General features: G+C 38.8%; 1 protein-coding gene across 1 annotated transcript in view; it reads left to right on the top strand.

Annotated features, from left to right (window-relative positions):
* Positions 1–26,500, top strand: part of LOC128661572 (mediator of RNA polymerase II transcription subunit 1-like) — a 254,851-nt gene that overhangs the window by 209,927 nt on the left and 18,424 nt on the right. Inside the window, exons 16-18 of the mRNA XM_053715814.1 lie at positions 11,238–11,440; positions 12,069–12,109; positions 14,292–14,387. Of these exons, the coding sequence (XP_053571789.1) occupies positions 11,238–11,440; positions 12,069–12,109; positions 14,292–14,387 (340 nt within the window). The remainder of the gene's footprint in view (positions 1–11,237; positions 11,441–12,068; positions 12,110–14,291; positions 14,388–26,500) is intronic.

Genomic DNA, 26,500 nt, shown 5'->3' with positions numbered 1-26,500 from the left:
GTATATGGCAATGGATATCACACACTGTGCTATATTATATATCAACGGTCTCTCATAGCCCACCTCCAGGGTAATAGCATTATCTCATATAGTAGTTATATGAACCGTTGATCAGTTGCAACAGGCATTTAAACATATAGCATTTAAACAGATATGACCTCAGTAAGAATATTATTAATAAGCAGCAAGTGAGATATGAATATATTGAGGATGAAAGTGTTCCTAGGGGCACATCATAGTAATCATTTCTAAGGTTTAACATTACAGTGAAGATGCATGCATTATGACCTAAAGTCGGCAGGGAGCCACCTGAACGTCTAACAATGAGTTAAAACAGATACACTGGCACCTTTATCTAAATATGAACTGTCCTGGTATATACCCAGAGGATGAGACTATAAAACCTAGTCTTCAGTCATAACATACATACTAAAGCACAAAATAAAGAAGTTGAAACATGTAGCAAATAAAACTACAATAATATATTGGGTTTATCTCTATTATGGGATTTGAGCTGGTCTGGCGAACAATCCTCAGTAACAGTAAGAAACGGTAATAGGAGTGATTTGATTTCAGTTCCATAACGTTCCAATATGTCAGAGTTTCGTAGTATAGTGTGAACTGGGTTAATTGTTCCAACATTGGGCTCATGCGGGCCTCAAATAGACACCCTTGTAGCGAAGCCCGGAATTGGAGCGGGTGCCCCAGCTGCGCAGTTCTTAAGTTCATCCCACTCCTGCCCTAATGGATTGGCTTATGAGGAAGGCAGCAAGTCCACTCCGGGGTAGTTCCCAGACCTGGTAGAGCCGGCTCACCTGTAAAATGGTGTAATAGTAGAAGTCCTGATCGCTCCATGGTAAGTAGGAGGGTGGAAGCAAAAACTGGAACCCGGTGATGAGAAAGGCAGGAACAAGCCTCTGATCCGTCTGGAAGCTAGCCAAGGTTATGGTAATGTCCTGTAAGTCGCCCGTTGGTGGTCTTGGGCAGGTTAGTTTAGTGTGTGTGTGTTTGTGATGTGCGGCCTCGCCATCGCCCTCACATCTGTACGGCTAAGACCCTTCATGAGCCTGTATGAGAGAAGCGGCGCTCGCGGAGCACCATCCATCACCTCCATAATTGAAGTGCCGATAGCGCTGCCAGCGGGACCTGTACTAGGTAAGGCTATTGCGATGTCAGTACTCCTGCTCTCCGTGTGAGGGTAAAGACCCCTTGTGTGAGATGGAGTGTCATCTATTATGCTCTCCTCCCTCCCAAGAGTAGCTGGGGAAACGGGAGGTCTCTCCATGTCGGGAGCTGACAGAATATTTAGCGGGGCAGCATATGGAGATAGGTCCGTGCGGTTCTGCGCTGTCTCCGACAGTGAGGCTGATGTTCTTACTGGGAACCAGGAGGACTCCTTATTCTGAACAGGATCTAGAGGCCGCCATCTTGGGCATGGGGTTGATCTCTTCCTCTCCCAGATTTCTAATCGTAAATAGTAGATTATGAAAGGAGCAGTCCATTCTCTTTTCAAAGTTTTCAAGCAACGCTTGTAGCTGCTTATAGGAGTTAGCCATAGCTTGTCAGCTAAGTATCTATTCCGCCTCGTGGCGATATCCAGTGGTCTGCTTCCAGGCCGGCGCCTCAATGTTAAGTTAAATCTTCGTTGAGAAAGACAGTTAAAGGATTTCTTTCCCTCTCACATAAGTATAATGCCAGAGCTGAGATAATAAAAAAAAAAAAAAAAAAAAAAGCATATGTTATACGCTCCATTGAGCTTAATATTTGCTATATTTGTAGGAGCCCATGATCAATGCGACTTGCCTCTTCAGATGTTAGCTCCACCCCTGTCCCAGGCATTTTTAAAGTCCCCCACAGTGTTTGTCATTACTACCTCTTGAAGAAGTTTAATCAATAAATCAATCACCCTTTCTGTAAAGAAGAGCTTCCTCAAATTACTCCTGAATCTACTACCCTTCAGCTTGAGGTCATGACCCCTTGTTCTTGATTTTTTCCATTTTACCTAAAATATCCACAGCCTCGGTTTTACTAAGCCCTTTAACGTACTTGAAAGTTGCTATCATATCACCTCTTTCCCTTCTCTCCTCTAAGCTATATCTATTTAGGTAATTGACCCTATCCTGGTAAGTTTTTTATTTTTTAGACCATGTACCATTTTGGTAGCCCTCCTTTGCACAGATTCAAGTTTGTTAATATCCTTCTGAAGATATGGCCTCCAGAACTGCACACAATACTCAAGATGAGGCCTACCTAATGATCTATAGTGTGGCATAAGAACCTTACTATTTCTGCTGCAAATACATCTACCAATACTACCAAGCATTATACTCCCCTTACTTGCTGCATTACTACATTGTTTACTAAATTTTAAATCATCTGAAATAATAATTCCCAAGTCCTGTTACTCATTTGTAACAGTCAGTAAAGTGTCATTGAGTCTGTAAGTAAAGTTTGGATTTTTCTTCCCTAAATGCATAATTTTACACTTTGCTGTGTTAAACTTTAGATCCCAGTCATTTGTCCAATCCTCCAATTGTTGTATATCACTTCTTATTTTGTCTAACCCCCCCCCCTCCCCGGAACATCCACTCTGCAGATTATACAAAAATTTGTAACAAACAGACATACTTTCCCCTGTAGCCCTTTGCTGATATCACAGATAAATATGTTAAACAAAACAGGCCCCAGAACTGACCCTTGAGGATCACCACTAGTAATAGCCCCCTCTGCTGAATGTACGCCATTTACTAAGACACTTTGTTTTCTGTCCTTAAGCCAGCATTCCACCCAGTTTACAATTTTTGAGTCTAGACCAAGGAGATACAGTTTGTGAATTATTTTTATGTGGGACAGTGTCAAATGCTTTGCTGAAATCTAGATATGCTACATCAACTGCCCTTGTCTAATACTTTTGTTACATAATCAAAGAAGTCCATTAAAATAGTCTGACATGATCTCCCTGAAGTAAAACCATGCTGATTTTGGTCCTCTAAATTGTTTCTTTATGTAAGTCATAATTCTTTCTTTTAAGAGGCTTTCCATTAATTTCCCTACTACTGAAGTTAAACTAACTGGCCTGTAGTTACCAGATTCTTCCTTACTGCCATTTGCATGAAGAGGTATTACATTTGCTATTCTCCAATCATCTGGAACAACTCCTGTTACTAGTGACCGAGTAAACAGATCAGTTAATGGGACAGTTGGCACTGATATAAAAAAAAAATTAAAACCCTTGGATGAATATTATAAGGACCCACTGACTTTTTAACATTTATTTTTGACAATGCTAACAAAACCTCATCCTCTGTCAAAAGATTAGTGTTAAACTTGTTTCTATTTTTTGTAGCATCCCTTAATGTAGACATTCTGTCTTCACAATTGTTTGTGAAAACAGAACAAAAGTAATCATTGAGACAGTCTGCAATTTGCGTATCTCCTTCTTATTCTACCATCAACTGTTTTCAGTATTACTATTCCTACCTTATTTTCTTTCTAATGACACAGTGAGTCCATACATCATCCATAATTACTGTTGGGAATATCACTCCTGGCCAGCAGGAGGAGGCAAAGAGCACCACAGCAAAGCTGTTAAATATCACTTCTCTACCCACAAACCCCAGTTATTCTCTTTGCCTGTGCATGAAGGTGGTAAAGTTTTTGGTGTCTGAAGATTCTTCAATCAAGAGTTTATTTTTTAAAGCAGAGCAGGTTGTTCTGTTTTTTCTCTAGGGTTTAGCTGTGGCCCACGTCAGTCTCTTAAGTAGAGCTGTGTGACTTTTAAGCATTTAGAAACTGGTGGGGTTTAATTCTCACTGTGCCTTCCATATTTGGTGCTGCCCTATCTGGAAAGCCTGATTAGGTTTAGTCAGTCTTTCGTTTATGTTCCACGGTCTATGGGGGGGAGGATGCCTCCTCATATCTGTTAGCTGCCCTGCTGCTGGGCAGATTGGAGTAAGGTAAGTTCCTGTTTTTATTTCTTTGTAGCAAAGAAGGTTTATGGTACTTTTATGGGGACCTTTTGTGGGATTTGTATTTGGCAGTGTTTGGGGCACTGGGAGACACTATGTAGATGAGAGGCTCTGTGTTTGTTTGCAGCGGTGTTTGCTGTGTGTGTGCTCGGTTGCTCCGGCTTTTTCGAGTAGTAGTGATGGTGGCTAGTCTGTTAGGTACGCCCACAAATAGGAGGGGCAGTTTTCTGAGGCGGCAATTAAGTTGCGCGCCTTTCCGAAACTCTTGCTGTCCCGGTTTGAGTGGAGGTTGCTTGTGGCATTTCTAGCTGGGAAGCCTTGGGCTGCATTCCGTTTTCGTTTCCTGGGTCCGGATCATTAGTTGAGGTTTAGGCGGTCAGGTAGGCACCTCAACAGGGTGTGTTAAGGAGGCTGCCTGTAGGTTTTAAGAGAATATTAGCTGAAAGAAAGGTGTGTTTTTTTTCCAAATCAAGAAGCCAGTTTAATTTATTTTGATAAAGATGGATCAAGGGGACTTGCAAGATGTTACATGTAGCTTATGCTTTGACTCTAATGTAGAATCTCCAATCCCTTTTTGTTCATCATGTATTGATAGCTAATGATGGCTCAGATTCAAAAAGTCTATCCCTATAATGTTCTAAGGTGGATGCTGTTCAGGGGTCTCCTGTTCAAGGAGCTTTCACCTCAAACTTCCCAAGCTTTAGTGTCTACTCCTGCAGTGCCCTGTGTTCCTTCTATTTCTCTGGTTGGGGTTTCCTTGCAGGACATTGCTACCCAGATATCTTCTGCGGTAACTGATGCCCTGTCGGCTTTTCCCATGTTACAGGGGAAGCGTAAGAGGAAGTGTAAGTATTCAGTGAATAAGGTGTCTGAATCAGGTGTGGCTATGTCGAATGGTTCTTCCCATAGGTCTGAGGGGGAGGATTCTTCAATAGCGTCTGAGGGGGGAATCTCTGACTCAGATAGTATAATTCCTTCTTCTGATGTTGAAGTCGTCTCTTTCAGGTATAAGCTTGAGCACTTCTGTTTGTTACTCGAGGTTTTGGCTACTTTGGATGACTCTGACATGACTGTTGTAGTCACTCCTAAGAAGTCTAGTAAGCTGAACAAGTATTTTGTCGTACCTTCTGCAGTGGAGGTATTTCCTGTTCCAGACCGTGCTTCAGAGATTATTGCACGGAGTAGGAGAAGCCTGGGATTCCTTTTACCCCTTCTCCAATTTTTAAGAAGATGTTTCCAATAGCTGAATTTATTAGGGAGTCTTGGCAGATGGTTCCCAAGGTGGAAGGAGCGGTTTACACTTTGGCTAAGAGTACTACTATTCCCATAGAGGAGGATAGCTGTTCCTTTTAGCATCCTATGGATAAGACATTGGAAGCGTTGCTTAAGAGGATGTATGTTCACCAGGGGTTGCAATGGCAGCCTGCGGTGTGTATTGCTACTGTCACTAGCGCGGCAGCATATTGGTTTGATGCGTTGTCTGATGCTATTCAGACAGATATGCCTCTTGAAGAGATTCAGGATAGGATCAGGGCTCTTAGGTTGGCTAACTCCTTTATCACGGATGCTTCTTTGCAGGTCATCAAGTTGGGAGCAAAGATTTCTGGCTTTGCTGTTCTGGCTCGCAGGGCCTTATGGTTGAAGTCCTGGTCTGCGGATGTGTCCTCCAAGTCTAAGCTTTTGTCGATTCCTGGGCCAGGTTTAGCTGAGATTATTTCAGATATCACGGGAGAGAAAGAACATTCTCTCCCTCAGGATAAGAGAAATAAGATGAAGGGTCATCACAGTAATTTTCGTTCCTTTTGAAATTCTTCAGGTAAGCCTTCCCCCTCCTCTTCCAAGCAGGAACAGTCCAAGTCCAATCAGTCTTGGAGCAAGAGGAAACATCCTAAGAAGCCTGTTACTGACTCAAAGTCAGCATGAAGGGTCTTCCCTCGATCCGGGAGCAGATATTGTGGGGGGCAGACTTTCTTTTTTTGCTAAGGCTTGGATTCGGGATGTTCCGGATCCCTGGGCGGTGGACATATTGTCCGATGGATACAAATTGGAGTTCAAAAGTTTTCCTCCTAGGGGCAGGTTCCTTCTCTCAAGATTATCTGTAGACCAGATAAAGAGAGAGGCGTTCTTACGTTGTGTCCAGGATCTTTCCGACCTTGGAGTGATAGTTTCTGTTCCAGTATAGGAGCAGTGTCTGGAATTTTATTCCAATCTGTTCGTAGTTCCCAAAAAGGAGGGAACGTTCAGACCTATTTTAGATCTCAAGAGCGTAAACAAGTTCCTCAGAGTTCCGTCTTTCAAGATGGACACTATTTGTTCCATTCTTCCTTTGGTTCTGGAGGGTCAGTTTATGACCACAGTGGATTTAAAGGATGCGTATCTGCATATTCCCATCCACAGTGACCATCACAGGTTCCTGAGGTTTGTGTTCCTAGACAGGCAATTTCAGTTTGTGGCTCTTCCATTCGGTCTTGCAACAGCTCCCAGAATTTTCTCGAAGGTCCTGGGAGCGTTGTTGGCGGTGCTTCGGTTGTGGGGTGCTGCAGTTGCGCCTTATCTGGACCACATTCTGGTTCAGGCACCATCTTTTCAACGAGCAAACTCCCACACAGAGTTGTTATCTTTTCTGCGCTTCCACAGATGGAAGGTAAATTTTGGAAAAAGTTCCTTGATTCCAGCTACAAGGGTGGTGTTCTTGGGAACCATAATAAATTCTCTAGCAATGAAGATTTTTCTGACAGATGCCAGAAGAGCAAATATCTTCAACTCTTGTCTTCCCTTCAGGCCTCTTCTAGGCTGTCAGTGGCTCAGTGTATAGAGGTTATTGGTCTGATGGTGTCAGCTATGGACATCATTCCGTTTGCTCGGTTCCATTTCAGGCCGCTGCAGTTATGCATGCTCATGCAATGGAACTGGGATTATGCGGATCTGTCTCCGTGAATTGTTTTGGATCAGGTGACGAGAGATTCTCTTCCGTGGTGGTTGTCTCAAGATCTTCTCTCCCAGGGAACCTGCTTTCGCTGACCTACCTGGGTGATCGTGACTACGGATGCCAGTCTGCTGGAATGGGGAGCTGTCTGGGGCTCATTAAAGGCTCAGGGTTTATGCACTTGGGAGGAGTCGGCTGAGGGCAATCTTCAATGCTCTTCTGGCCTGGCCTCAGTTAGCTTCAGCCTATAGTTTATCAGGTTTATCTGGTATGCAGATCTGGTGGAGATGTCATCTCTCCCATCTTGGAGACTTCCGCTGAGGAAGGACCTTCTACTTCAGGGGCCCTTCCTTCATCCAAATCTCGTTTCTCTGAAGCTGACTGCTTGGAGATTGAACGCTTGATATTATCTAAGCAGGGGTTTTCTGAGTCGGTAATTGAGACTTTGATTCAGGCTCGTAAGCCTGTAACTAGGAAAATGTACTATAAGATATGGCGTAAATATCTGTATTGGTGTGAATCCAGAGGGTTCTCTTGGAGTAGCGTTAGGATTCCTAGGATTTTGTCTTTTCTCCAGGAGGGTCTGGAGAAGGGTTTATCTACAATTACCTTGAAGGGTCAAATTTCTGCTTTATCTATTTTGTTACACAAGCGTCTGGCGGATGTGCCAGATGTTTAATCTTTTTGTCAGGCCCTGGTTAGAATCCAGCCTATGTTTAAGTTTGTAACTCCTCCTTGGAGTCTAAATTTGGTTCTTAGAGTTCTTCAACAGGCTCTGTTTGAGCCTATGCATTTGGATATTAAGATGTTATCCTGGAAGGTTTTGTATTTGGTTGCTATTTCTTTGGCTCAAATAGTTTCAGAGCTTTCATCGTTGCAGTGTGAATCTCCTTACCTTATTTTTCATTCTGATAAGGTAGTCCTGCGTACTGCCTTAGCTTTCCTTCCCAAAGTGGTTTCGGATAGGAATATTAATCAAGAAATCGTTGTTCCTTCTTTGTGTCCTAATCCTTCTTCTCATAAGGAGCGTTTGTTGCACAACCTGGATGTGGTTCGTGCGTTGAAATATTATTTGCAGGCGACTAAGAATTTTTGCCAGTCTTCTTCTTTGTTGTTTTTTCTGGGAAGCGCAAGGGTCAGAAAGTTATGGCTACTTCTCTTTCCTTTTGGCTGAGGAGTGTTATTCGCTTGGCATATGAGACTGCTGGGCCTTCAAAAATTAAGCTTCTGTGGATTTGCAAAGCTGCCACTTGGTCATCTTTACACACTTTTTCTAAATTTTATAAGTTTGATACATTTGCTTCGGCTGAGGCTTCTTTTGGGAGAAGGGTTCTTCAAGCAGTGGTGCCTTCTGTTTAGGTTAACTGTCTTGTCCCTCCCTTATCTGTGTCCTCTGGCTTGGGTATTGGTTCCCAACAGTAATTATGATGATCCGTGGACTCACCGTGTCATTAGAAAGAAAAGGAAATTTATGCTTACCTGATAAATTTATTTATTTCTTGACACGGTGAGTCCACGGCTCGTCCTGTATTTTTCAGACAGTTTATTTTTCAATAAACCTCAGGCACCTCTGCACCTTTGTTACTGCCTTTCTCCTTTCCCTTTGGTCGAATGACTGTGGTTTGTGGGTAGGGAAGTGATATTTAACAGCTTTGCTGTGGTGCTCTTTTCCTCCTCCTGCTGGCCTGGAGTGATATTCCCAACAGTAATTATGATGATCCGTGGACTCACCGTGTCAAGAAATAAATAAATTTATCAGGTAAGCATAAATTTTCTTTTTTTCTTCCTTCACGGATATATCTAAAGAATGTTTTGTCCCCATGTTTTACTGGCTGTGCTATCTTCTCTTCTGCATGACCTTACTAATTAACTGCTTAGTCTTTTGTTGGAGTCTCCCTATTTTCATATCATCATCTGATTGTGTGTGTGTGTGTGTGTGTGTGTGTAATTTTTGTAAGCTATCTTTTTTGTCTTTACCGCATGTGCTACTTATTTGGAAAACCAAATTAATCATCAACTGAATATCCATTACTAAGTGTACACACATGATAATTTTCAGTTACTTGTGCTCTTTACTGTATTTTTAAGAAATATGCATCGTTAAAAATAATTTTAAAATATAGATTTTAAAGCCACACAATCTAAAAGATAAATGTGCAGATAGTCTGGCATGGTAGTTACTGCAACCAGTATAGGCAACCTACGTTCTATGAGCAATGTCCTGCACTTTTTTCCATTATAAACTGATTGCAGATGTTTATAGCTGATAATGCTTATTTATTTTAGCCATATGCTATTTTTTGCTATTCTGTATAGTGAAAGAAGATAAATAGTGAGCACCCTTACATATACTGCAACTTGAGGTATAAACAAGTTACTAATGTAAATGCTGTAGATTTACACTAGTGAGTAGGTCGTGTAGGTGATAAATCCAAAAATGGACTAGGCCCCTGTAAGGGATCTGGCTTTCCTCCCAAATGATCTACAACAACATAAACAAACAGGGGTGCCACATGGCCTAGCACAGTCCTGTATATAACGACCAAATTAAAGGGTATAAGATATGCACTCATGATTGAGGAGTACGTGTAGAGCGGTGTATGTCAAGCAGGCTGCGTCATTACAGTCATAGCAGACTGAAGCTACAGTATTGGTAGCAGAGGATCACTCCAAAGTCAGCGTGGTAAGAACAGTTGGCGATCCACATGTACCATATTGTCAATCGGAAAATGATCCACAAGTCCCCAATCGGTAGTTAGCAGAAAGGTTTCAAGGGAAGAAAAGTAGCAGTGCAATAAAAACATACATTAAAAACAATTTAAGGAATAGACTAGTCAAAATTAAACTTTCATAATTCAGACAGAGAATGCAATTTTAAGCAACTTTCTCATTTACCCATATTATCAATTTTTCTTTGTTCTCTTGCTATCTTTATTTGAATGTAAGCTTAGCTGTCCCATTTTTCGTTCAGCACCTGGGTAGCGCCTTGCTGATTGGTGGCTACAGTTAGACACCAATCAGAAAGTGCTACCCAGGTGCTGATTAAAAAATGGGCTGGCTCCTATGCTTACAGTTGTTTCAAATTACTGCTCTATCTGAATCATGAACGTTTAATTTTGACTAGACTATTCCTTTAAAGTGTTTCAGTTTACACAGCAACTCAGTTTCTCAGCTCTAGGCTGTTTCATCAGGCTAGTGAAAATACTACTTTTGTTTCCTCAAAACCATTCTGCTAACTACCGATTGGGGACTTGTTGATCGTTTGCTGATTGACTACATGGTACGTGCGGATCGGCAACTGTTCTTTCCACGCTGACTTAGGAGTGATACTCTGCTGCCAATACCGGAGCTTCAGTCTGCTGGATGACTGTAATGATCCAGAATGTTTGACATGCACCACTCTACAGATGCTCTTCAATAATGAGTACATATCTTATACCCTTTTATTTGGTCTATATACTGGACTGTGCTAGGCCATGTAGTGCCCCTGTTCATTTATGTTGTTGTATAGTGTTAAAGGGACATGAAACTCAACATCTTTCATGATTCAGATTGAGAATACAATTTAAAAAAAAAAAATCCAATTTACTTCTATCTTATTTGCTTCATTCTCACGTTATTCCTTGTTGAAGAGATATCTAGATAGGTAGCATGCACATCTGGATCACTACATGGCCGGAAATAGTGCTGCCATCTAGTGCTCTTGCTAAGAAATACCATTGTTCCAAAACACATGCCATATAGTGCTGCAGACATGTGCACGCTCCTTACCTCCCTGCTTTTCAACAAAGGATAACAAGAAAACAAAGACAAGTTGATAATAAAAGTATATTTGAAAATTGTATGTACACAAAAGAAAATGTTTGGGTTTAATGTTTAACATTTGAGTGCTCTTACAAAATTAGCACTAGTGGATAAAATAAAGCATCATAAAGTAACGGCACTGAACTGAGGAGAGGCACGCCCTTCCTAAATCTGCAGTTCATGTTCCGCCCCCCCCCCCAAATTATTTTGTCAACAAATAAAATATGGTACAGTTACCGTCTCTTTAATTTTATGTACCTGTGGTATTTCAGGTAATCATTTACTTTAAAAAAAAAAACCCAAACTCTTGTTATCCGCACATTTTAAAGGTTTGACATATGATCAAGAAGACTGAAACACGGTAGATCTGTTTTATCCTAGAAATAAAATATTTTCATGATTTACGTTTTTTGTTTTCATCAATACTTTTTTTACAGCAGCAATCCCATTTCATTGCGGAGTCCTCCTTCTGTTTATAGTTACTTTTGTGTGTCTGTGACATATTTATAAAACACAAGGCTAATGGCTCAATTTGTTAGTCTCTTCCAGATTGCTTGGATCATTGTTATGTTATCAACAGCAGACTAGATAATGAGAGTGCTACAATGGGAATCCTTGTGGATAAAATACCTTTCACTCATCCGAGCCATGTGCCTCTTATTTTAGAAGTTCTTCGTCATCAGGCTGCTTACAACGCACTTATTAGCAGCTGTGTACCCAGCACCAAGGATGCCAAAGGGAAGTCTTAATATTTTATCAATTTCTGCTTCTATTTAATAATTTGTTTTGCTATTCGCCTGAAAGTGTCTGACATTTTTAAGTGCATTTGAAATATATTTAAAAAAAAATCTTTGGTTATTATTTATTGCATATCTAAAGTATGGTGTGAGACAATTTAATTAAAGGGACACTAAACCCAATTTTCTTTTCTTTCGTGATTCAGATAGAGCATGCAATTTTAAGCAACTTTCTAATTTACTCCTATTATCAATTTGTCTTTGTTCTCTTGCTATCTTTATTTAAAAAGCAGGAATGTGATGCATAGGAGCCGGCCCATTTTTGGTGGAGAACCTGGGTTATGCTTGCTTATTGGTAGGTAAATGTAAGCCTCAAATAAGAAAGCGCTATCCATGGTGATAAACCTAAAATGGGCTGGCTGCTAAGATTTACATTCCTGCTTTTAAAATAAAGATAGCAAGAGAACGAAGAAAAATTGATAATAGGAGTAAATTAGAAAGTTGCTTAAAATGTCATGCTCTATCTGAAACGTGAAAGAAAACATTTGGGTTCAGTGTCCCTTTAAGAAAGTAATCTTGAACTTTTTGAAAGCCTATTTGAAACTCATACTATAACTTTTAGGTCTTTTTAAGCTACAGCAGCTCAGTAATGTATTCAGGGCCACCATCAGGGGGTGACAGGGGTGACTCCTGTCAGGGGCCCAATGGGCCAGGGGGGCCCCATGAGGCAAGAACTAAAATTTTGGCAGCCACCAGTGGGTACTTACAGCAGAGTGCTAATTGAGCATGGGAAATGTTATTACAAGGAGTAAAGTATTAGCATTTGAGAGGATTTCTGAGTGGGCACTAAACCACTATGCACAGGGTGAGACAGACTTGGCACTTTGTACAGTGTGTGCTTGAGTCAGACGGCACATCACTTTCATTTGCAGAGGAGGTAGGACTTGCTTAGCAAGTGTTTTTTATTTCTTTGTGCAATTTCAGATTGTAACTTCAGTGTGGAGACCTTTATGGAAGTCACCAATCCACCATTTAACCTTTAAATTATTGTTTAGGCAGTTCAGGGCCCTTCCTTTCAGCCACTGCATGCTTTTGTCATCATTTAGTTGGCATCTTCCTTTACAAAAAGATAATCAGAACTCCATATTTTGTTTTCTAAATCTCCCTTTTTTTTTACAAAACTGTAGTTTACCTCATTACTTGTCAGGTTAATGTAATCAAGTGCTGAGTGTCTGTTTGGGTTTCTGTGTCTGAGTGTGTTTCTTTGTGTGTCTGCTAGAGTGTCTATATGTGAATCCTTATGTGTGAGTGTGTGTTTCAGTGTATGAGTGTGTGTGTGTGTGTGTATGTTACTACCTTTACAACATTTCCAAGTTTAAATAGACACTTAAGAATAAAGTGCATATACGTTTTAGTCACTTGGTCAAAAATTGCCCATGTCAAAGGGGGGCCCTGATCAATGGTTAAGTCAGGGGCCCCACAATTTCTAGTGGCGGCCCTGAATGTATTTAAGTACCTAGTGCTATGTTATTACCTAGTAAGCTGTATTCTTTTCAACAACATAGTCTCTTGTGCTTTCACAGTGTCTTTGGGATTTTCATAGAAAAGTTTGTAAGTGGCCTTTATGCATAAAAAGCCAATTTAGAATGAGAATATAGCTATAGTACATACATTCATGGATTATTATGTAATAGGGTTTAAGTACAAAGTGTACAATTGAGCCCTATTCCTACTCCTTCGTACTTGTACCCATCTAGATGATGAGTATCACTTTTCTCATTGTCTGACAATTCTTAAGTAATCACTTTAGAAGGAACCATCCCTACTTGTTTATGATCTTCGTGTGATTGCTTGACTTTATTCCATAAAAAAAGACAAGACATTGATTGTTACTCATTATATAAACTTATTATTTACATTAATAAAATAACATTGTATGATCCTTGGGAACTTATTAGTGGCCCCACATTTTACACAGTGGAGAAGACACTCATGAAAAAACTTGCTATGTCATACTCCAGGCTCCTTAAAGGGACAGTCTACAATAGCATTTTTATTGTTTTAAAAGATAGATAATCCCTTTATTACCCATTTCCCAGTTTTACATAACCAACACAGTTATATTAATACACTTTTTACCTCTGTAATTACCTTGTATCTAAGCATCACATGACTATTTGTTTATTATCTATTGACTTGCATTTAGTACTGTGTTGTGCTAAATCTTAAATAACTGCTCAGGCGTGAACACAATGTTATCTATATGGCCCACATGAACTAGCAGTCTGTTGTGAAAAGCAAAAAAAAAAGCATATGATAAGAGGCTGTCTTTAGTGGCTTAGAAACAGGCAGAAATGTAGAGGTTTAAATGTTATAAAGTATATTAATATATCAATGTGCGTTGAGCAAAGCTTGGGAATGGCTAGTAAAGGCATTTACTCTCTTTTTAAACAATAACAATTTTAGTGTATTATTATTATTATTATTCTTTACTTCTAAAGTGCCAACAGATTCTGCAGCGTAGTGTAGACTGTTTCTTTAACAGTCCCTGCCTGTGAACACTCCCCTGTGCTAGGTTGAAGAAATGGTACAAGTGCAATCATAGCAGTAACTCGTGTCCCACGTTATAATCTTACCACCTGGCTCTTTATATATCCAGGAAGGGGTGTAGATTTTTCATTTTTATGAACTATACAGTATATATATATTTCTATATGTACCTATCACGTTATATTCATGAGGTATTAAGGGTTAGTGTCAATGTTTTGCATATTAACAGGGCACTAAAAATTCTAGAGCGAGTTTGATCCTGGACTCTTTTTATATAGTTAATGTAATCATATTTTGAAATTGCAGAATCTTCTAATTTACTTCTCTTTGAAGTAATCCTGCAAAAAGACTCAAGAATATGTGTTTCATTCCAGCATCCCAGTGGCGACAGTCTCTGTTGTGGTTTGTATCATCTTTACTTGCTATATATATGTAAATACAAGTGTAAAATAATATTGAATGTGGAAATGTATTATAAAATACTGTGTTTTATTCATTATACAAAACACGTCAAAAGTAATTGGCTTTAGTTTAATATTAACCGAACACAAATTTTCAACAACTCGCTATCTCTGTCTAATGTAGTTGGACAAAATTCATCCTGAACAGATTATATCACATAGGGAATTATTACACATGCCTGAGAGCTAGCACAGTTTTTCCTTCTAAAATTATATATTTTTAAATAGTTATGTCCCAGCAGTGCATTGCTGCTCCCTTTTGCAGGGGTTAAATATAGTACATAGTTATATGCAAGCAAAAGTGCAATAATAAAATGCTTCACCTTATATTATTTAGATGATAATTGACATGAGACTAATAAAGAGCACTGATGCTCATGGTAGAAAGCATATTACCTACATGTTTTCAACAATATTCCTCAAGTTTATACCGTATCTCTTCCAGTGTTTTTGATATTCGAGTTTACCATTATGCATATGTACTATTTCAAAATCTGCTCAGCCATAATTTTAGGCAAATTATTATTATTATTATTATTCTAAACACAAAAAGATGATAGAAGAGAAGCATTAATATCACTTTGACTTAGTCACCAATAATAATTTATTTAAAGCCTTAAAATGTATGAAACAGAGGGAATCCTAAATATATAAATATAAGATCACCTTTACTTTAATATAGGAAAACTGTGATAAAGCAGCGAAGTCAGATGACAGATATACACTTTGTCCTACCTGAAACATAAACATTTTTTTTTTTTTAAATGAATGGGGAGGTTCTTTAATAAAGAGATATGAGTGCAGTACAGAAAAAAAAATCATGTTTGGCAAACTATTTATGAGAAGACTGAATGTCTGTCACCATTTTTCTAGAGGTACAGTATATTGAATGATCTGTGAGAGAAAATATACACCGTTAGTAAGGGGAATTTCTGAGGTTAATCGTAACCTTACTTTCATTTTTTTTTTTTTTTTAACAACTTCTATAATCTCCTAATTTTCTATATACCCAAGTTGCTTTAAGCATGGCAAATATGTTATTAACAAATGGAACCTCAGATAATTTATCTTAATAAAAAGCAGTAGGTTGGCTTACAAGTAGGAAGGACAGGATCCTCCTTATCAATTTCTAGGGGCGACTAAGAAGAAGATTCCACAGAGAGGCATCTAGATCTATAAGTAGTTCCCAAATTCCCTCCAAGATCAGTGAGCGTCCTTCTGTAAAGTGAAGAGGAGTCTCCATGTGCTTCACAATGTTGGGTACTGGAGCTGAGGTGGACAACCCACAAAAGCAACTTTAATATAAAGTTCTCAAGTATTGATTGTCACAGTTTGAGCATATGGAAAGAGAAGAAACGTTTGGTCCCAGATGTATACATAATATACAACATATACAACTAAATGATGAGTGTCAGACTATATCCATACCTTGTGGTATGATTTAATAATAGTAAGAACAGGATTATTATTATAATTGGTGTCTCAGATAGGACTGGAAATCACCTGAGCATCATCAGAGTGATCAGCTGCCAGTTCTTTCTTTATCAAAAAGAAACTGCTTTCTCAGGAATCAACAATATAGTTGGGGTGGTGGAGAGCAAATCCCCCTGCAATCTGAAAGGAACATAAATAATAGAATTTGAGCCTAATTTAACTATAAGATGATCAAAATATTTCCAAACATAGGTTAAAAAAATGACAAAAACTTTACTAAATTTCCAAAAGACAAATGGATGTGAAATATGTATATCACTTAATTCCCCTATAATAGAAATATGTTTTAATGATATAGCTTGCTTTAACTTAATCTCTGTAGAATGTAATAAAAGCACACATTTTGATTAATCAATAACGCAACTTACAAAGCATTCTATTAGGTGTGAAGGAAAATAATAAATATTTAATGATTCAGTTCATTTGTAACTATTAAAACAATTATTTGTGTCAAAGATAAGCAATGGTTTAGTATCTTATTGTATAGTCTAGAAGCCTATTTACTTTCTAATGGTGGTGAGCGTCCACACAAATCCTTACTGTTGGGAGTTCATCACCTGGCCACCAAGAGGAGGCAAAGATACCCTACAGTAAAAGCTTTAATATCCCTCCTACTTTCTGTTTCCTCCCAGTCGTTTCTTTGCCTAGCTCAGCAGCAGATGAAGCTAGAGGATTACAGGGTTTTAATCCAAATTTGTTTCCCCTCAATAGCTAGTTCCTGAAAAAGAAAGGCTTAGGAGAGTACTGGCTGTGCAATGTAAATCTGCTCTCTGGAGTTGTGGTCGCAAGCTTGCCACGGGTGTTGCTGGGAAGTTCCTTTAGCCTTGTCCTGTTTTGGCCATGAAGATGTACTCCCTCAGTATATCCTCCACTGATGTTGCATTAGAATCCAGTAGAGAGACCATCCAGTACTGTAACAGTAGAGTGGGCATAGGCTGAGTAAGTTACTGCAATGGTCACACAGTAGCAGGCTATCTGTAGGTACTTGAGTCTATATATATCATAGCCAGTTTTCAGCAGGATGGTTTTAGGTGGAGTTCTCAGATAACATATTTCCGGATGAACTCTATAACCATTATTCCAACTATGGTGTGCTTTACACAGGGGATTATTGCACTTTTTGATAATCACAGTGGTGCTTTATACCTTAAGTCCTAACATTAGTTATTCAGGGCACAGGGGAGTTATTAAATTTTGCTCATATTCAATATGGTGAGGTCTGGCACTTTTAGAAATAATAATGGTGCTTTATTTTTTCGGTCCTAAAATTGGTTGCACGTTTTAATGTGTACTACTGTTTATTACTTTTCGGGTTGTTAAATAACTTTTTTTTTGTGCTGCACCTTTCAGTTCATCCTCTGGATATTGATTAGCAGCTGACATTCTTAGTGCTCTTCTCTCTGACAATGGGGGTGCTGAGGACTTTGTCCTGAAAGGAGTTAGGAAAATTGCACAGTTGCTAGTTAACAACAAAGTGTCACAATACATCACGTTGCAAAGGGGCACCCGTCAGGGGTGCCCCCTTTCACCTTTACTGTTCAATATATCATTAGGACCGTTAGCTATCTATTTAAGGAAGGAAATAAAGGGAATTGAGCTAGGGAATAGGAATCTGATTATCTCATTATATGCGGATGATATCTTGTTGTTTATTAAGGACTCAAATGTAAATATCCCGAAATGTCTGGAAATTATAAGAATCTATAGTCGATTTTCAGGGTACAAAATAAACTCCAGTAAATCAGAAATATTGTGGATTCACAAGACCTCCAAAAGTTATAATAAACACCCCTTTCAGGAAGTGGCACACATTAACTATCTTGGGATCAAATTAGGAACTAGGCCGAATGAATGGTATCATATTAATTTTACGGAAGTAATTAAAAATTTGGCCAGTGAATTTAAAAAGTGGGACCCATTTTTCTTGTCTCTCTCCGCGAAGGTTATGATCATTAAAGCTATAATTTTTCCTCGAATATTATTTCTCTTACAGAATTTACCAATGTTTATACCCAAGCAAGATATTGATCGGTATAATAAAGCTTGTGCTGGATTCTTGTGGGGTAGAAAGAAAAAACCTAGACTCGCAATAGACAGACTTATGGAACTTAAAGAATATGGGGGATTCTCTTTACCTAATATAAAATTCTATAATTGGGTGACTATGATAAAATTTGCGGTAGACTGGCTTACAGAAGCAGAATATATCACTTATTATGACATAGAATCTAAGCTACTGGACCCATTTGATTTAAAGGCTGTGCTTCATTTTCCTTTCAATAAACTACCTAGTAATGTACATCAGATGATAACTTTTGCAAATATAATTTGCGCATGGCAGAAAATGTTTAAATTTCTCAATATGGATTACCAAGTATCACACCATCTCCCAATAATTGGCATGCCTGATTTTTCTCCAGGTTATTACAATATGGTTTTTAAAGAATGGCGCGAGAAAGGTCTAGTAAATTTTGCACAACTTATAAACGATGATAAACTTATATAGTTATGTTTACTGAGATTGCTGAAAGATATCATATTTCCCCCAAGAATTTCTATGCATATTTGCAGGTTAGAAGCTATTTGAACCAGCTAGGTCAAGTAAGAAATTGGGTATGGGACTGGAAAGAAGTTGAGGCCGGGATCAAGATTTATAAAGCCGGTATACGTTCAATCAAGTACTGGCATCAGATGTTACTTAGAAAAGGGGGCCAAGAATATGTTGGGAAATTAAGGGATGGATATTTAAAATATTTTCCAGAAATAACTGTGCAGGAAATAAGGAAAAGTATAAAACTGTCTGAAGATGCCACAGCTAACTGCAGCTTGAGAGAGTCACAATTGAAAATAGTGAATAAATACCATAACACCGAATAGGATAAACAAGTGGGCAAAGAAGGATAAGAAAAGTAATTGTCCCAAGTGTAGAGTAGAGGGGGCAGACATTCTTCACTTTCTGTGGGAATGCCACAAGGTCAGACAGTTTTGGTGTAAGGTCAATTATTGGCTGGATAGAATACTTTAAAAATAATCTGGTGATTGAACCATTTACAGTTTTTTTTTTAATATATATACCCAGACAGAAGGGGGATCAATCGCTGATAAACACGGCTATTCTAGTCGCGCGAAATCTAATTCTTAAGCAGTGGGTATCCCATACTGCACCAGGGATAGCGGAGTTTGTCAATGCTATAAAACTACAAATGAATGTTGAGCTACATGATAATAAGATGACGGTGGAAAAATATTTTAGAGATTATTTCAATAAATGGTTAAAAGTAATTCTAACATGGTCACGGCAAATTCAAGCCCAGTTTTTGTTACCTTTGAAGAATTCAATATACCTCCAGTCACTAATGTTGGAAGGGGCTCTTTCTATAGAATGGCCGGATCCAGATTAGACATTGAAAGATGGATGATGGAGGCCCAGGGGAGTCGGGGAAGCTGTCGGTCGAGAGGGGCTTATTTTGTGTGGTTGAGTTTTTGTTTTGTTTTTTTCTCTCTTCTTTTCTCTCTCCCCCCCCTTACCCTCCAAGAGGAGTTTGATAAAGAATAGAGTACCAATGGGGGTATATGTGTCTTGGTTTTGTCAAAGAATAGAAGTGGTTTGAAGAGGAGAGATAAATAGTCAATGGTGGACAATGTCAAGAGGGGTAATAATCAAGTATATGTTTTGATGTGATGAATTATCGTTTTTCTGTAAGTTGGGGGAGAGATAGCCCCACAGAAGTTATAATGTCAGGATATGTTCCATATTATTGACGGAATGGGATTTCCTTCTTTTTTTTTTGTTTTTTTCCCTTTCTTGACGTTTTTTGTTAATGTATTTATTACAGTCTGTATGTGTATGTAAAGTGAAAAATTTGAAATGCAAATAAAGTGTCCCTTTGTTGGGTCATAAAAAAAAATAAAAAAAAATAAAATTGCACAGGGTTGCTTTTTCTCATAGTGCTCCAGCTCACTGGAACCCTGTCTGCTGATCTTCCTGAGGCTGTTCAACCAAATTTTCAAGGGAAGCAGACAACTAGTACATGCCTGATGAAACGGTGAGCAAGCCAAGAAACGTGTTGCATGTTAGGGGGCACACATTGTATTAGTGCCCCTTTGATTGTACACTATTGTTTTAACTGGTTTCACTGATGTTTTATTAAAGGGATAGTAACGTTCAAATTAAACTTTCATGATTCGTGTAAACAACTTTCTACTTTACTTTTATTATCAAATTTGCTTTATTCTCTTGTTATTCTTAGTTGAAAGCTAAAACTAGGTAGGCTCATATGCTAATTTCTAAGACCTTGAAGGCCGCCTCTGCATTTGACAGTTTTTCACAGCTATAGGGCATTAGTTAATGTGTTTCTCTATAGATAACATTGTGCTCATGCACGTGAAGTTATTTAAGAGTCAGCACTAATTGCCTGAAATGCAAGTCTGTCAAAAGATCTGAGATAAGGAGGCAGTCAGCAGAAGCTTAGATACAAGGTAATTACAGAGGTAAAAAGTATATGTCTATAACAGTGTTGTGTTGGTTAGGGAAACTGGCGAATGGTAAATAAAGGAATTATCTATCTTTTTAAACAATAACATTTTTGGTGTTTATTATGCCTTTAAACTTGATTTTATAAAAAAAAAAAAATCCAGTACTAGTTGTCAGCTACCCATCAGTCAGACACTATATACTAAGCTGCCGGTACAGCGAAGGAGCATTTGTTCTAGTAGTTTATACTAAGTATCTTAATATTTAGAAAATATATTTTCTTTCCATTCAATTACTAGTGGGAATTAAACTCCTGGCCACCATGTGGAGGCAAAGAACACCCCAGCAAAGCTTCAAGTATCCTCCCACTACCCAAGATCCCCAGTCATTCTTTGCCTGTGTAACATTGTAGATGATGTGCGAAGAAGGTCTCTGAAGAAATCAAGTTGTTAATCCTTTAATGGGTACTTTTCCCTGCAAGCAAGGATTGGAGTTATGCTGTGTCCATGTAATTCTCTTTAGTAAGAGTAATGGTGGCTTTTAGCAGTTGGAAGATGGCGAGGTGGTCTTTGCTTACCTTCCAACATTTTTGCTACTCCTATATAGAAAACCAGGGTTGGTTACTCTGTTTTTTCTTTATCTACAGGTCTGTCAGTGAGGATTCTGTCACACCTGTTTGCTGTACCTGCCCTACAGCGGATCCACAGGTAAGTGCTTTTACCTTCTAGGTGAGAAGAATGCAGCACTTAGGGGTTCCTTGTTTTTTTTGTTTTTTTATTTTTTAAAAGGATACTTAGAGAACAAGGTGGATTTTTATGGGACTGAATATCCCTTTTAAAGGTTGGGGAATGGGTATTTATTGAAGGCTTTTTTGATTTTGGCTATGAGGATTTGTCTGCACAAGTTTACCTTTTATTTATTTTGGTTAATATCTCTTTAAGGAAGTTGTTGGCGGTTCTTTTTACGGTATCTCACTTTTGAATTTGAGGTCACATGACCGCTCAGTTAGTTCCTCTGGCATCAGATCGTTTTTCTGCCTGTCGCTTCTCTCTGATGTTTGCAGCTTTCTAGGATCTGCAGTTTGAACAGGATTTATCTGCTGGTGTGGATTGGATTCCTGGTTACAGGTTGGGTGAGTCCCTCCAGCATGGCTGGGGTGTAGATGTGACTTTTTTTTTTATTTATCTATGCTTATATTTTTTTTTACTAATGGTTTATTGTGAAATTGTGAGTATAAGAGAAATAAAGGGCTATTTTATTTACTATGGATGCCGATCCCAAGCTTTCTCTGTCATTTGATAAATGTCTTTATTGTGCAGATGCCCAGGTTATACCATCTATGCAATTTTGCTCCCCTTGCCTTAATAAGGTTTTACTATCTAAGGATAAGGATTCCTTATCTTAGCCTTCTTTTTCTCAGGATAATGCTGTTCAGGGGTTGTCTCAGCCTTCTACTAACATGTCCCAGTCTTTGACAGATTCACATGCATTGCCCTGCGGTTCCTCTCAGTCAGTTTCTGGGAGTGTTTGTTTGCCTAAAGATTTTGCTGCACAGTTGACTTCTTCAGTTTCTGCAGCCCTAAGTGCTTTACCTAGTTCTGGTAAAAGGAAGAGGAAATCTAAGAACATTTCTATGGGTTCTGATTCCACCAAGACTGATTTGGTTAGTCTTTCTCAGTTATCTAGCGAGGATCATTCCTCTGCAGCTTCTGAGCAGTTCCTAGTACAGTAGATTCTGAGGAGGTTAATTTTAGATTTAAACTGGAGCATCTAGGTTTACTTTTTAAGGAGGTTTAAGCTACTTTGGATGACTCTGAAACAGTTGCAGAGGTTCCTAAAAAGGCTAATGGAGAGTTTTTGATGTCAAACCTAAGTCTATAGAGGTTTTTCCTGTTCCAGATCGCATGTCTGACATTTATATCTCAGGAACGGGAGAAGCCGGGTGTTCCTTTTAACCCGTCTCCTGTGTTTTAAAAAGATGTTTACTGTGGCTGGTTCAGTGCGAGATCTGTGGCGCACTGTTCCTAGAGTAGAGGGCGCTATATCTACCTTAGCCAAGAGGATAGTTCTTCTTTCAGAGACCCTATGGATAAGAAACTGGAGGGTTATTTAAGAAAGATGTTTCTTCATCAGGGTTTGCAGTGGCAATCAGTTGCTAGTATTGCGACAGTTGCTGGTGCAGCCTTTTATTGGTGTGACTCATTGTCTGATCTAATTTCAGAGGAGACTACTATAGAGGAAATCCAGGATAGGATCAAAGCTCTGAAGCTGGGTAATACTTTTATCTGTGATACCAGTATGCTAGTTGTTAGGCTGGGAGCCAAGATTTCTAGTTTTGAGATACTAGCCCGCAGAGCCCTTTGGTTAAAATATTGGTCTGCGGATGTGACTTCCAAATCCAAGCTTCTGTCTCTACCTTTTAAGGGTAAGACTTTATGGGGTCCTGGGCTGGCAGAGATAATTTCCACGGTTACTGGTGGAAATTGAGTATTTTTACCACAGGATAAGAAGAATAGACTCAAGGGTCATCAGACTTCTAATTTTCGTTCCTTTTGTAACTTAAAGGGACAGAGATCTTCCTCGTCTTCTAAATCTGAGCAAACCAAGACTTCTTGGAGAGCTAGAGAATATAGAAGTAGTACTGGCGCTAAAGCTAGGGTTAAAACCAAAATATAAAAATATGAGGGTGTGAGGAAATATCACTGTCTGCCAGAAAATAAGAAAAGACAATATACTGCAGGCTAAAAAATAATTAGCTGAGTAATACAACAAATCACTAAGTAGTGTCAGAGTTTAATAACGAATATACAGGAAACAATACGATAAAAATGGTACCAATCTAGTGGTAAAAATTAGTGGTAGTAAAATACAGAGTTAGTAATATTACTTAAGCTCTTAGGATTAGCTCGAATGAAAGCAGATTACAAAAGAGTTAAATGTAAATTACATAAACTGAAATCACCGAACTGTGGGTGTATACACAATATAAAACGTGGAATGAGGACGTCCAATGTCACTATTGGCTTAAAACAGGAAATATGATACACAAACAAGATAAAATGAAATATTGTTAAAGTTAGCGATAAAAATTCAAGTGGTAAAATATAACGTATAAATATAAATAGCAGAGTCTTGAAGTGCACTAACAAGAGAACTCTCATATGTAGATGATCGTGCTATAAAAGTATAGGATCAAACTAAAACATCATACGAGAGTGGTACCTTATGTCCGTGTAAAAACAGAGGATATCCAGTAAAGGCAATATATCTTTCAAGCAGTTCTTCTATTGGTGTCCTTTCTATCAGATGGCTGTTTAGGTACTGTGAGCGTGTGTTTTCGGGTTACCGTCAAACTGCGTCTGCAGCTTCCGTGATGTCAGACGTATCTTGTTATCTTGATCTTTGTCCTCAGGAGTTCCGGTAATTCTGCTATTCTGGATCTGTGTTCAGACAGTATTTCTTGTTGCTCTGAGCTCTTACTAACGTGGTGGCGTCCACCTGCGTTAGGAGCTTTTGATGATATCCGATGTGCACAGCTGATAACTGTATTATCATTCTTCTTTCCGGAGTAATTTCGTTAAGCTATCAGTTCTGATATTCCGATGATAGTTGTTAGGTGGGACTGGCCGATGTGTAGAAGTGTTACTTCATAAGGCTGTATAGAAGCCAGACCTTACGGCAGCAGTCCAAGAAAATAAAGTCAAAAGGTTGCAAATTATATCTATAGACAGATATCTGAATTCACTTGAGACACAATCAACGCGTTTCTCCCCTCACTTGGGGCTTTTTCAAGATGTATTCTCAGTTTCTTACGCTCCTCATATAGCACTCCCCTTGTCACTCATTGGTTAATTGGTAGGGGTGTGTAGCTGTGTAGTTTGTAAAAAGGTGCTATAGCAGAGTTCTTAAACCCTTAAGTCCCTTGTCAAGGGTTATATTATACATAGTATTTTAGACTGATCTACAGTCGTTAAAGGTGGATTACTTGATTATCTTAATTATCTTAATGAGGGTACATTGCATACTCATATGGAATGTTAACTACTTATAATATTATTAGGCAAGTGTATACATGAAGTTAACCAAATAACATTAACCAAATATCAGACAAGCTTGAGAAAATAAATACATAAGCAAAATCCTTTATTCATACATAAATGGTGTTACGTCAAGTTCAGAGTTTAGACCCAGAGGGTGTAAGGTTCTCATACTATATATTAGTTCCGCTTCTTTTTTAAGCAGTTTTGTTTCAAAATTGCCACCTCTCCATTCTGGTCTCACTTTAACTATACCCCAAAAACAGAAATCTTTTAATCTATTTTTATGGACGTCCCTGAAATGTCTATATAGGTGTGTATCTTTGTTCCCTTTTTCAATTATGCATAAATGCTCTCTTATTCTCTCTTGTAGAGTCCTAGAGGTCTCTCCCAAGTATTGCTATATTGTATTAGATAAATGACACCTTTATCTCTGCATCTAATAGTGTCCTTAATGTGGTAGATTTTCCCTGTTTGGGTTGAAGTGTACTCTTTAATCTTACTGCTATAGTTACAAGACCTGCAGCAGTGGCAGGGAAAAAACCTTTAACTATATTTCCTAGGAGGTCACATTGTTTTGACTGTGAGCTAGCTCTAAGTTCACTTGGCACTAACAGGCTTTTTAAGTTTTTTGATTTCCTATAAACAAACTTTGGGTTTTTATCTCCAAATATAGGATCCTCTCTAATAATATGCCAGTGTTTTTTGAAGATTTGCTCTATTGTCTTATGCTCTCCATTATAGTTGGTAATAAATGGTACTGATATATCTTGTGTTTCTTTTAGTGTGGAGACTCTTGTTTTGTCTTTATATTGGAGCAGGTCCTTTCTCTCTACTTCTTTAGTTTTAATGTAGTTATCATTAATCAGTTTCTCTTCATATCCTTTATCCCCAAAGTTCTTAATTAGAATTCTTGCTTGCTCTTCATAGTCTACTAAATTGGTGCAGTTTTTCCTTATCCTTAAGAACTGTGCTTTGGGGATGTTTCCGCGCCAATTCTCACACACCTTTCTTGGAGAGCTAGCCAGCCCTAGAACAAGGGTAAGCATTCAATAAAAACTTCCGCTGATGATAAGTTAGCATGAAGGAGCCATCCCCGATCCAGTTCTGGATCAGGTAGACGACAGGCTTTCCTTTTTTCAGCAGGCTTGGATTCGCGACGTTCCATATCCTTGGGTAGTGGATATAGTCTCCCAGGGATACAGGATATGATTCAAGTCTTGTCCACCCAGGGACATATTCCTATTATCAAGATTATCTGTAAACCAGGTAAAGAGAGAGGCCTTCTTAAACTGCGTAAGGGATTTGTTCTCTCTGGGAGTGATTATCCCAGTTCCTCTATCAGAACAGGGTCAGGGATTTTATTGAAATCTTTTTGTGGTTCCCAAAAAGGAGGGAACTTTTCGACCCATTCTAGATCTCAAGTCTCTCAACAAGTTTCTCAAGGTCCTGTCCTTCAAGATGGAGACTATTTGTTTTATGCTCCCTCTAGTTCAGGAGGGTCACTTTATAACCACCATAGACCTAAAGGATGCGTATCTTCATGTGCCTATCCGCAGGGAACATTTCAAGTTCCTGAGGTTTGATTTTTTGGATCAACATTTCTAATTTGTAGCCTTGCCTTTCGACCTCGCCACTGCTCCTCAAATCTTTACAAAGGTTCTAGGGGCTCTTTTGGCTGTGGCCAAATCTCTAGGGATTGCGGTGGCTTCTTACCTGGATGATATCTTGGTCCAGGCCCATCTTTTCAGTTAGCAAGATCCCATACAGATTCTCTGTTAGCTATTCTCCACTCTCACGGGTGGAAGGTGAATCTAGTGAAAAGTTCCTTGGTGCCAAGTAGCTGATTATGTTTTCTGGGGACAATCAAAGACTCAGTATCTATGTAGATTTTTTGACGGAGGTCAGAAGATTCAAGCTTCTGGAGGCCTGTCGTTCTCTTCAGTCCTCTGTTCGTCCATCAGTGGCAGTATGCATGGAAGTAATTGGTCTCATGGTGGCATCCATGGACATTATTCCATTTTCTCGCTTCCATCTGACACCTCTACA

This window comes from Bombina bombina, chromosome 5 (assembly GCF_027579735.1).
Source record: "Bombina bombina isolate aBomBom1 chromosome 5, aBomBom1.pri, whole genome shotgun sequence".
In the NCBI taxonomy this organism is placed as follows: Eukaryota; Metazoa; Chordata; class Amphibia; order Anura; family Bombinatoridae; genus Bombina; species Bombina bombina.
This window is presented reverse-complemented; position numbering and strand designations above follow the sequence as displayed.